We start from the raw sequence: 13,200 nt of genomic DNA, 5'->3' as shown, positions 1-13,200 counted from the left end.
GTTGGCGGCGGCGGCGACGGAGCGCGTGGGAGCCGGGACCGGGGTCCGAGGCGCGCTCTCCGCCCTCAGGTACGGGAGGGAGGAGCCGGCCGCCGCGGCTTCCCCGGGAGTGGGGCCGCCCGGGGCCTTGGGGGATGGCGGCCGGGCCGGGCCGGGTCGCGCCGCGCCGCGCTGTGCGGCCGAGGGGCGAGGCGGCCCCGGCCCCGGCGCCGGCGCCTTTGTCTGGTCTGGGCCCGAGCGGAGCCGGAGCCGGCGCCGCCCCCGCCCCTCCCCTCAGCTCCGCGGCCGGGCCGGGCCGCTTCGCCCCCGCCCGGGTCGGCTGTGCGGGGCGGGCCCGGCGCGGAAGGCAGGCTCCCACCCGACCCGACGCTCCCCGCGCCCGGCCGCCGGCCTTTGTTGCCGGGGGTCCCGGGCCGTGCGGCCAACATGGCGGAGGTCAGCTGAGTGCGAGCCGCCGCGGCCAGCGCCGGCGCCCGCCGGCCCCTCCCCTCCCCTCCCCTCCCCTCCCGGGCCGGGCAGGCCAGGCCGGGCCAGGCGAGAAGAGGACGGCGCGGCCAAGGACGGCCGCCGCCCGGCCCCGGGTCCCGATGGCGCGGCGCGCGCGCTCCTGGCCCGGCTCCGGCCTGAGCCTCGCGAGCCTTCATTGTGCGCCGCGAAGAATGCGGCCGCCTCCCTTGTTTGTGTCGTCGGGAGGAGGAGGAGGAGGGCGAGGAGGAGGAGGACGGGGAGGTCGCTCCCAGGACTGACTCGCCTGGGAGGATTTCTGCTCCCGCTGGGTCTCGGAGGAAAGGGAAGCCCAAAGCTTTTGCCCACTCACTCCCACCCACCCATTCACCCCCGGCTTCGTTTGTTTTGGGGAGCCCCAGTTCGAGGTCCTTGGGCGCCTCTCCTGGAGTCACAACTTTGGAATCTGCGCAACCTGGGGGTCACCGCGTTGCGTAGGTTTTATTTCTGGTTTTTTTTTTTGTTTTTTGTTTTTTGTTTTTTGATTTTTCTTTTCCCGTTCCTGAAAAGATATTCCCCGCATTTGTTTTGCTCAGACTGACATTCGGACGAGCTCTGGTTCGCACGCTCGCTGGGAAAGAAAAATCGGTGTTTTGGGCTGCTGGTGGAGTGAAAGTCATAGAAAGCCCCCCAGGCTGAGCGCTCTAGTGGGTACGGTGCTGGGATTCCACCGCCAACGTCCCTTAGAGGGTGGACATCGTCCTTTAAGAGGAAATAGAAATATATATATATATATACATACATATATAGGTTTATTTTTAATAGGCTGTCAAAGATAAATGAAGTCTTTGACACAGTTGGATCTTGGAGAGCGCGCGCTCTTGAAGTCTCCTCTCTCTCCTTCCTCTTTCTCTGTCTCTCTCTCTCTGTCTCTCGCTCTCTGTCTCTTGCTTCTCTCTGTCTCTCTTGCTTCTCTGTCTCTCTCTTTTTCTTGCTTCTCTCTCTCCCTCTCCCTCCTCCTCCTCCTCCTCCCCCCCCTTTGGTTCGTTCTCCCAATCCTGCCCCACCGGTTTACGTATGTATGACCTTGGGCGTTGAGCTAGCTAACTACTTAAACTTAGCTGCGTGCTGCTCTTTGCCTTATCTGCAAACGGGTGTAATGACTACCCACTTTATAGGATTGTTGGGAGAATCGATAAATGATAATAGGTCGAAGGGCCTACCTAGTTCAGTGACTGACCCGTGCCAAGTGCTCCGTCAGTTGGCTTCGAAGGCGGTTATTTAATAACTCCAATTTACAACGGGTTATCTGGGCACGGTGGATTTGTGCACAGACTAGAATTTGGGAAATCACATTAGAGACAGCACTTTGGGATTTCTTTGCGTCATTTTGAATATGAAAATCAAAAGCTGAAAATCATAAGCTTAAAAAGGATACAGGCATGCTGATTGTACTTGGGTATTTATATGGTAGGATTGGAATGGATCTTGTGTGTCTGGGATTTAAAGGTGTCTTACTAGATTCATGTAAGGTTTTAATATATCAGTAAGATTCCTTGGGGCAGAAAGCCAGGATTACCCTGAGCTCCACGGAGTGTGGCCCACAACAAAAAGAAAATATGACTGGTTTATATAACCTTTCTTAGCACCTCTCTGGCACAATTTAGTTATATTTACTATTTTAATCTGAAGTACAGTATAATTTATATGAAAGTGCACTTTTTATAATTTTCATAACCTACAAATTCGGAAACATTGAATTTATAATAGCAGTTATGGGCAATTATTTCAAAACCACTGTCAACCAGTATTGTCTTTGGTTCTAAAATATTGTAATTGGGCCAGAGTGATAGCACAGTGGGTAGGATGGTTTCCTTGCACGTGGCCCAGTGGTTCGATCTCTGGCATCCCCTATGGTCCCCCAAGCCTGCCAGTAGTGATTTCTGAGTGCAGAGCCAGGAGTTACCCCTGAGCACCACAGGGTGTGGCATATAAACAAACAAAACAAACAAACCTATAATTAGGCTAAATTGAACTTAGAAAATAGTTTGGGACAGTGACAGTAATATGAAAATTTGGGCAATTACGTGTATTCAGTGTTTTGAAAACTGACTTTAGCTGACCACTTAAATTGTATACTATTTATGGGGGAAGAATTTGGTTCACTCTGGCTCTTTGCTGGAGAGTGCCCCTGTTCTCTGTGGAGGCTTCGAGCTTTTACGGAGGGATCAAGCACCAGCTTGTAAAGCTTCTCTGCCCATTGAATAAACTCTCTGGCCTTCACATTTTATTTTAAAGTAGTTGATTACATAGACACTATTTAAAGATTGACAGTGTTTCTATGCTTGAGCTCCATCACAAACCTAATTATAATTATGAAATTTATCTATATGCTTGCTTGGTAAGATACTTTTGTATTCTGAATATTTTGATATAAACCACAACTCAAATCTATCTGTGGGGCCCCCTCCCCATAAACCGAATGGGAATAAATTTTTAACCTAGTGGCTTTTTAATAGAATTTTTTAAATTGAATCACTTAATTTTTTCAAGATTGTAATCACTAAAACATTGGCGTAAAAGTAAGAAATTGGGGAAAGAGGCTAGAATTTGGGTGATGGGCTTGTGTGCAGAATTGAGAATTGAACCCTCCTAGAGCCTCATGCATGAGAAGTATGCACTTTTATTACTGATTTTCCCCAAGAAGTTTTAGGTTCACAACATAATTAAATAGAAAATTTTCTTTGTTTTTTTTTTTTTTTCCTTTTTTTCTTTTTGGGTCACACCAGGTGGTGCCCAGCACTCAGAAGTCGCTCCTGGCAGGCTCTGGGAAACCATATGGGATGCTGGGATTCAAACCGGGGTTCCGTACCGTGTTGGCCGCATGCAAGGCAAATGCCTTCCCACTGTGCTATCTATCCGGCCCTGAATAGAAAGATTTCTTATATACTCCCTGACCCCCACTTGTACAATGCCTCCCCATTTATTACCATTCTCCAGTTTGATACATTTGTTAATCAAGTTAATGTACACTTGATGTGTGTAATTGGTTTAGTGTAATTATTGTAACCAAATATTTGGTTTATAATACAAGCTAATTCTTGGTATTTTATGAGTTTTGGCAAATGTATACAAATACTATCCCCATCAGTTTCATACAGAATGATTTCAATTGCCCTAAAAATTCTCTTGCCTCCCTGACTTGACTACTATCACGCCTCCCTTCTCTGATAACAATGCTCTTTTTTTTTTGTTTCTTTGTGGGGTTACACCTAGCTGCTGCTCAGGAACTACTCCCAACACAGTGGTTGGTTTTGTGGGTCCCTTTGGTGGTGCTGGAGGATCCTGTGTTGCTGGAGATTGAACCTTATGCTCCCAACATACAAAATATGCTTTTCAATCATTTGAATCATCTCCAAACCGATATTTTTCTGTTTATGGTTTTGCCTTTTTCAGAGTGTCATTTAACTAAAAGCTTATAGCCTGTCAGATCACCTTTGACTTAGTAATAGGAATTTAAGATTCTGCTAGGTTCTTCCATAACTTGATTTTTCTTCTGATTTTTTTGGGCCATACTGGGTAGTAGTGCCTTGTGCCTGCTTCTAATTTAGTGCTGGGGTGCCTCCTGGGGTCCACAGTGTTGTGGATTACACTCAGAGGATGCATTCAGTCCTTAGGCTCCAGTACAGTTTTTAGCCACAAATAACCCATTGTCAATTTTCCCTCCTTTCAAAGGATATCATGGCTGTTCCCACTTTTGGGAAATTATGAACAAAACTGTGTTAAGTGTTTATGTTTTTATGTGTTTTCAATTTGATTATGAATAAAACTGCTAACTGTAAATTTTGTGTATGTATGTTTTCAATTTCTTTGATTAAGCTTAGTTATTTCCATTTTGCCATCTGTGTAAATCTTTGGTGATAGAACTGTTTAAGGCCTTGCACCTTATTATTTGTTTATTTTGGGGTCCACACCTGGCAGTGTTCAGGGGTTATTCCTGGCTCTGCACTCAGAAATCGCTCCTGGCAGGCTTGGGGGACCATATGGGATGCCGGAATCGAACCTGAGTCCATCTGGTCAGCCGCATGCAAGGCAAACGCTCTACTGATGTGCTGTTGCTACAGCCTTGTTTGTTTTTTAAGGGGATTTTGAGTCTACACCTGGCTCCTGGTTCCATCAGGAGGTCATGACCTCTGCGGGTGATGTTAGGGAAACCTGTGCTGGGGATCTAAATGGTGCCAGCTGCATGCAAAGGCAAGTGCCTTACCTATTATACTGTCTTGTAAGCCCTTTTAAATAAAGGGTTTTTATGTTGTTGAATTCGTTTTACACCCCTACCCCTTCTTTTTCTCCCAATTCTCTTCATTGTCTGTGGTTATTTGTTATGGCCTGGCGTGGGTGGCATGTTGAGTTTTTTGAAATACTTTGTGTATCTTTTTTTTTCTTTTCTTTTTCTTTGTGTATCTTTCATCAAAGATGTCATTTGCAAATAATTTTCCCAATCTATGGTTTATCTTCTCTTGACAGTATTTTTTTGTGCAGGTCATTTGTATTTAAAATTTGTCTGTTCAAAGCCAAAACAAAGCTAAAACACGTTCCCAACTATTCAAACCTCTCACATCTACTTTGTTACCTCTAGTCTGATTTTTCTCCTACCTAGTTGTCTCAAATCTGGACATAACTTATTTTGTATTTCAATCCTTTTCTTCTGCCTAAGTGTTCTAGCTACTTATAATTTCTCCATCAGTTTTTCCTATTTCCATGCAGAGAGGCTTTCACAATAAGTATGTCTGATGTGCAAGGCATCCAGTTTGAGATTCCATATTCTTTGAGAAGATTAATGACTACATCGCCCTTCCTGAGTAGCCTCTTGTTGCTTCTCTTTCATTTTTTTTTTTTTTTTGGTTTTTTTTTTGGGCCACACCCGTTTGATGCTCAGGGGTTACTCCTGGCTATGTGCTCAGAAATCGCCCCTGGCTTGGGGGGACCATATGGGACGGGGGATCGAACCGAGGTCGTTCCTTGGCTAGCGCTTGCAAGGCAGTCACCTTACCTCCAGCGCCACCTACCCGGCCCCTTCTCTTTCATTTTTTAACTGCGATACCTCAGGTTCCTATGTGAACCTTTTTTTCTCTTTGGCTTTGAAATTTATGGTTCAGTGCTCCGGGATAGCTATATGAAGTTTTGGATTTTTAGTTCAGGGGCTCACATACTTACAAATCTTTTCCTCTAGCCCTCTGAGCTATCTCCTAACCCCTTTGGAATGACTGTGACATCAGGCTAAACTGAAATATTCCTGGATGCCTTGAATTGGATGTCAGTTCTATTTCTGTAGTACTCTGCCTAGCCTCTGTGACATATATCTTCCTGAACTGTAATTTTTCTGTATTACGTTGCCGATTTAAAAGAGCATATGATTGGGGCCGGAGAGATAACACGGAGGTAGGGTGTTTGCCTTGTATGTAGAAGGACAGTGATTCGAATCCCGGCATCCCATATGGTCCCCCGAGCCTGCTAGGAATGATTTCTGAGCGTAGAGCCAGGAGTAACCTCTGAGTGATGCTGGGTGTTACCCAAAAATCCAAAACAAACAAACAAAAAAGAAACAAAAAACAAAAAAAAAACACCATGATTTCTATAAGTTCTAGCCTGGGGGTGGTAGTGATGTATTGCGGTAGAATGATTACTTTGCACGCTGCCGACCTGGGATGGACTCAGATTCGGTCCCCAGCAACCCATGTGGTTCTCCCCTCCCACCCCCCCAGCAGCCTACTGGGAGCAATTTGAGTGCAGAGTCAGGAGTAACCCCTGAGCACCATTGCGTATGGCCCCCAACTCCCCCTCCCCCAAAGTTCCTAGCATAGCGTTTTTTAACACTGTATGGTATGTAGTTGGTATTTAGTAAATGTTAATGACTATTGTCTTCACACTTAATATATACTTTTCCTACCTTATCTTCATTTCTTTGCCCTACCTTGTCAAACTGAATTCTTTTTGTATAACACTTTGAATCATATATATCTTTACTTGTGATTGTATTTAATTTCTCAAATGCCTATCTGAGCTACTTTGGGCAAACTACTTTACCTCTTCAAGTCCTAATTTTTACTAGCATATGAAACCAAGGATTTTGTTCCTCCTCTTCCTGGATTGGCAGTCCTAGAGTTGTTCGGAGGAGCAATGTTCCTTCAAACTTTTGTAGTTGACTCTTGCAGACCAGAGCACATTTGTTGTCTTGCATATGAGATCACAGCATGTTTCAAAGACTTTTTAGCACCTATGGAGTAGCATCTCTGTAGAGACAGCAGAATTTTTTGAGGGGGGCCCAGGGCCCAGGTGGTACTCAGGAGATCTAGGGTCTCTTCCTAAGATTTCTTTGTGAACTAGACCCTCAGGTTTAATGTGAGGGCTCGAGGATATGTTAGTGCTGGGACCCTGTTGTGCCTTGGATTACCCAAGTCACACTTCATGTTGCTTGGGGGGGCACCATGCTGTACCTCATGATGCTAAGGATGGCTTCACATGGTGATGAGCATTGAACTGGGGTCTGATGCATAATGATGAGTGCACCCTAACACCTATACTATTTCTCTGATCCTAGGCATTGGATGTTTTTTGGCTCTTACCAGTTTTGTTTGTGACTTTAAGCTCCATGAGAACTGGAATAGTGTTCACCATTGTATCTAAAAGCATATGCAGAAAAGAAGTGTAGGAGGTAAGCCAATTCCTTTTACATCCAGGGCCACAGGTATATGAAATAATACATTATAACCCTGATTACTGTTTGATTTCTTCCTAGTATAGCTCAAGAGACTTGTGTTCCAGTACTTGGATCATTTTTTTTTTTTGGGTCACACTCAGCAGTGCTTGGGTTACTTCTGGCTCCATGCTCAGAAATTGCTCCTGGCAGGCACGGGGGACCATATGGGACGCCAGGATTTGAACCGATGACCTGCATGAAAGGCAAACGCCTTACCTCCATGCTATATCTCTTCGGCCCCTGGATCATTTTTTTTTTAAACTTTATTGATAGATTGGTTTTTGGACCACGCCCAGCGGTACTCAGGGGTTACTCTTGGCTTTGCATTCAGAAATCTCCCTTGGCAGGCTGGGGGACCAGATGGGATGTCAACCCGGATTTGCTGCATGCAAGGCAAATGCCCTGCCGCTATGCTGTCTCTCCAGCCCCTTGAATTATATTTTTAAAATTAATTTTAGGAATTGACAGTGAATCACAGAGATAAGACAGTCCTGTAGTGGTTTCTGTACCCTTGTACCACAGTTACCAGAATGATATTGACAAAGATCTTTCTTTAGTTTTTTTTTGTTTGTTTGTTTGTTTTTGGGCCATACCCGGTGGTGCTTAGGGGTTACTCCTGGCTGTCTGCTCAGAAATAGCTCCTGGCAGGCACGAGGGACCATATGGGACATCAGGATTCGAACCAACCATCTTTGGTCCTGGGTGGGCTGCTTGCAAGGCAAACGCCGCTGTGCTATCTCTCTGGGCCCTAGGTTTGATGATGCCCAAACATTGCTTTATTTTGAACAGAGCTGACCTGGCATGTATGGAAGTAACAAGAAAGAGGAAGTTGGAGGAACAATTTTACTTTTTGTTTTAATTGAGTTTCTGTGGTTTACAAACATTTATTTCTTAGAGGAAATACTCTTGGAGAATTAATCTGTATGTATAAATTCAATGTTGCCAATGAAAAATGCTTTATTGAAAAGTAAGATTTTGATCCTTGTGTTGGATTTATTGCCATCATTTTGACAGGCTTAGTGATGGTTGATATAGTGAACTTAACTGTACTCTAGCTCCTCAGCAGACTTCCTTAAAAAGATGATTTCAGGGGCCTGAGAGATTGCACAGCAGTAGGGCATCTGCCTTGCACCTGGACGGACTGTGGTGAATCCTGGCATCCCATATGGTCCCCTGTCCCTGTCAGGAGCCATTTCTGAGCGCAGAGACAGGAGTAACTCCTGAGTGCCGCCAGGTGGCCCCCCAAAAAAAAGATGATTTCAGTAGTTGTTTAATTCTTTAATTTGTTTTTAATGTTTACTGAATCACTGTTAATTATAAAGTTCGTGACTGAGCTTCAGGCATACATTGTTGAGCTCCCATCCCCTCACCAGTGTTCATTTTCCTCAGCTCCAGTTCTCTCCTATCCCTAGCTTGCTCTCAACTTTCCTCAACTCTAGCCTTCCTGTATGTCAGGACATTTTTCCTTCTTTTCCCCTCTTAGGCCTTGTGGTTTGCAGTACTGATACTGAGAGAGGTTATTATACATATCAATTTGCCACTTTCAGGATCCAGTTCTCTTCCAGAGTGACCACTTCCCTCTATCATTGTCATAGTAGTAGATGGTCCTTTCCTTCCCTATTCTATTCTCCCTTTCCTCTACTATGGCAAATTTCCTACTAATGACCAGTTTTCCTACTCTTTGTTTCTATCATTTGGGCATTAGTTATTCCCTTTCTGTATTTCTTTATATTCCACGAATGAGTGAAATCATTGTGTCTGTCCCTCTCCCTTGACTCATTTCATCTATTACTCTCCACATCCATCTATATTTCTACAAATATGACTTTATCTTTTTTCCTCCCATATCTATGCCAACACTGGGTGTTCTTTGTAATGGTGTTCTGTTCTTTCCTGGGAGGTGATACTCTCATTGTTGTTTTGATTTGCATTTCCTTGATTAGTGACAAAGTAATTGTTAGGTTCTTTTTCCCCCCCTTCATCCTTCACAACCTTTGTGCTACTTTTTGCTTTAAATTAAACTAATTTAGAGGTGGGATTTGGTGGGGTAGTATTAAGGATAAATCTTTTCAAGGACCCTGATCCTTGGAAAGTGACTTTCCTAGTAATAACTTCAGATGTAGTTGTGGATTTATTTCTGCAGACTAATTTTTATTTGAAGTGGTGACTATAAATTTAAGGCAAATTATAAAAATTGTGTATACAAAAAAGCTATTCGGATAATAATAGTGTACATATGATATAAAATATGGATTTTTTAAAAAATGGAAATAGGTTAAATGTTTTTTTTCAGAATCCACCATAGTTTCTTGCCGAGACAATGACCCCATTATTGAGTAAGAGAGTTTAGTTCTACAACTGTAAAAAGTGGGAAATTTTTAAGTTCAGCTGAGGTTGAATCCCTAGGTATAGGTAGAGTAGGTGATCTTTTTTTTAATTTAAAAAAAAACTTTTTTTTTGCACCCCACCCCTGTGATCTATTGAAAGAATGCCAAATCCAAGATCATTTTTTTTTTTTGTGGTTTTTGGGTCACACCCGGCAGTGCTCAGTGGTTATTTCTGACTCCAGGCTCAGAAATTGCTCCTGGCAGGCACAGGGGACCATATGGGGCGCCGGGATTCGAACCGATGACCTCCTGCATGAAAGGCAAACGCCTTACCTCCATGCTATCTCTCCGGCCCCCCAAGATCATTTTGAGTGGAGAGAAAAAAATATTCAGTGGCATCAACCATAATGACCCCATTATTGAGTAAGAGAGTTTAGTTCTACGACTGTAAAAAGCGGGACATTTTTAAGTTCAGCTGAGGTTGAATCCCTAGGTATGGGTAGAGTAAATGATCTATTGAAAGAATGCCAAATCCAAGATCTTTTTGAGTGGAGAAAAAAAAATATTCAGTGGTATCAACCATAACTGAGTATTCAATTATGAATTTTCTCATTTGTGGTTGATGCTCTTTATAATGAAGTTGTGTTCCTTGAGCAAATAGTCACATGTCTCCTAAAACAAGGGATGACATCTGTTGATCCTACCCACATTCTGTGTCATATGGACGGCAAAGATAGTGAGTGAGCCAGAATTTTGTTACTATAATAATATCTTTTTACTAGATTTTAAGGCGGAGGTATGCTCACTATCACTAGCATTGGTAGAGTCATCATGCTATGTTGGAGCCAGTTCAGAACAAGTCAGGAAAATTTATTGCATTCATAATAATGTGTGGGAAGCACAAGTATAAAGATACATTAAACTTTTATTGGAGGAATTAACTGGGACACGAGTTGATTGGGCTGTCTGGCTTTTGACATGTGAAGAGCTAACTAATTAACATCTTAGTTTCTCGTTTGAATTTCTCAAGAATTAATGATGTGATATGACAAAGGGTAGAGTACATGCCTTGTATGCATGAGACCCTGAGTACCTTGATCATTTTATGAAAAAAACTCATTCTTGTAGGTCCAGTTAATTTGGAGATACATTAGGCAGAGGACTATGAGAGAAATTGGGGAAAGGGTTTGCTTATGTTGGAGCCATATACCTAAGATTTGCCCAAAGGACTTTCCTAAACTTGCTACAGCTATTACCTGTTGGACCAAGTGTAACATGCTATATCAAGTCCTGTGCTCATTGCCCCTGGCACCAGAATGTAGATATCTCAGAGCAGTCATCACTATATATATATATATGTAGGTAGCAGTGGTAGTAGCCAACAAATCTAAAGAATCTAAAGTAACTAAGGTTCAGGGTGTTGTTCTAGAGGCCATCTCTACTCATAACCAGTTATGAATAATTGAGCCAGGAACTTTTAAAAAAGTTCTCCATGTAATTATCAGTGTTTGAAGCATTTAAAATTATAGACTGTCTATTGATCCCAACCAAATTTTTTGACAATCATTAGTCAAAAGATGGGGCATAATACACATTACAATAAAAATTAGTCCTTTTTTTAAATTACCAAAGTATGAGCTTATTTGTTTGTTTTGGGGCCACACCTGGTTGTGCTCTGGCCTTTACCCTGGCTCTGTGCTCAGATCATTTATGGTGGTCCTTGAAAGACCTGATGGGGTGTCAGGGTCAAACTTAAGTCAGCCATGTACAAGGCAAACGTCCTCCCCGCTATACTATCACTCTGGCCCCAGAGAAGTCATTCTTAGATTTTGGTGTAGTTTCTAGTGTGCCTTTTATATTTTTTAAAGTTAAATTTTTTGACTACCACTTATTTATGAGTTTAAATGAAGTTTGAGGGGCTGGCAATAAGACTAAGCCATAGAAGAACCTGGCACTTACGTACATGAGGTCCTGGTCTTGATCCAGTGTGAGGTGTGTGTATGAGCATACAGGAAGGATTATCAAAGTGTGTGATTCTGTGTATCCTGAAGTTTGGATGTGCTTTTACTTTGTTCTCTGGGTCTTACGACTAAAGTTGACCTTTCTATTTCCCTTTCATAATTCTTTATATTCTGTGTTTAAGCTACAATTTTGTCATTTCAGATACCTTGGCCATTTTCTTTCTGTTCTGCTGTATTGAAACATACTTAATGATAGCTTTGATATGCATTTATCTCAACTTTTATTTTTGGGAGGGGGGCATATCCAGCAGTAGTACCAGGCTTACTCCTGGCTCTGTTTCGGGAACTGTATGGGTAATTAGGAATTGAACCTGGGTCTACTGCATGCAAACACCTTATCCACTGTACTATTTGGTCCCTAAACTTTTGTTTTTGTGTTTTTGATCTTGGGCCACACTCCATGTTGAATGAATGAGTCCAGGGGTCGGAGAGATATCATGGAGGGTAGGGCATTTGCCTTACATGCGGAAGGACGATGGTTCGAATCCCGGCATCCCATATGGTCCCCTGAGCCTGCCAGGAGTAACCCCAGAGCGCTGATGGGTGTGACCCAAAAATAAAAAAAACAACCAAAAAAAGAAAGAGTCCATCTTATTAAAAAAAAAAAAAGCAAAACATTTTATATGCATATATATGAGTGTGTATATATATATACACACACATATATATGTAAAAAATATATATAGGGCTGTCACCTAAGTGCTTTTATTTTAATAAGGTCTAACTCAGCAGTATTGGGGTTGTGTTGCTCAGGGTCACTCGTGGCTATGCTTGGCCCAGAAGTGGAACTTTGTTGCTTGTCTGGACAACACAATTTTTGGGGGCTACCATGGCCATATCTATCTAGTGGTCCTGGGAAGTGGTGGGGTTTGTGTCATTTTCTCCAAAGGCAGTTTGGGCAGGCACTGAAGCATTTAAATTCTCAAGATAGGTATTGTCATTACAAACAAGATTGCTATTTGTTTACACACAGTAGGAAACACAGGGGCTGTATCACTTAATGACTTAATACACTTTTTTTTTTTGGTTTTGTTTTTTGGGTCACACCTGGCAGCACTCCGGAGTTTCTCCTGACTCTATGCTCAGGAGTTAGTCCTGGCTCTATGCTCAGAAATTGTTTTTAACCCCTATATCTCTGGCCCCTCAGTCCTGAATTACATTACACACAACTTGTTCTTTAATAGATCTTTATGCTTCCTATTATTATTATTATTTTTTTTTTTTTTTGGGGTCACACCTGGCAGTGCTCAGGGGTTATTCCTGGCTCTCTGCTCAGAAATCGCTCCTGGCAGGCTAGGCGGACCATATGGGATGCCGGAATTCAAACCACTGTCTTTCTGTATCTAAGGCAAACGACTTACCTCTGTGCTATCTCTCCGGCCCTAATGCTTCCTATTATTAACAGGGAAAATAGATTTATATAATAACAAAACCCAAAGTATTTCTATTACATCAAACTTCACTTGAATATGTTGGAAGTTTTCTAGAACTTTGTTATCTAAAGCATATAAGTATTAATTTAAAAAATGAAAAATAAAATTTACAGACACTAGCATGGAAACAGAAATGTTAGTGTCAATGTTCTGATATTTTATTTAAAATGTTAGGGGCCAGAGAGATAGCACAGAGGTAGGGTGTTTGCCTTGCA

At 42.8% G+C, this 13,200-nt stretch overlaps 1 protein-coding gene across 3 annotated transcripts in view; it reads left to right on the top strand.

Moving 5' to 3' along the window:
• SIAH1 (siah E3 ubiquitin protein ligase 1) overlaps positions 1 to 13,200 on the top strand; it is a 38,449-nt gene continuing 25,249 nt past the window's right edge. For 2 of the 3 annotated variants that reach the window (XM_049786086.1, XM_049786087.1), the window contains exon 1: positions 6,835 to 7,159. In XM_049786086.1, coding sequence (XP_049642043.1) covers positions 7,138 to 7,159 — 22 coding nt within the window. In that variant the 5' untranslated portion in view covers positions 6,835 to 7,137. Of the gene's footprint in view, positions 70 to 6,834; positions 7,160 to 13,200 lie in introns of those variants that run through there. The other variant, XM_049786088.1, reaches the window with a different exon arrangement.

Source organism: Suncus etruscus, chromosome 14, assembly GCF_024139225.1.
Source record: "Suncus etruscus isolate mSunEtr1 chromosome 14, mSunEtr1.pri.cur, whole genome shotgun sequence".
Taxonomy (NCBI): domain Eukaryota; kingdom Metazoa; phylum Chordata; class Mammalia; order Eulipotyphla; family Soricidae; genus Suncus; species Suncus etruscus.
This window is presented reverse-complemented; position numbering and strand designations above follow the sequence as displayed.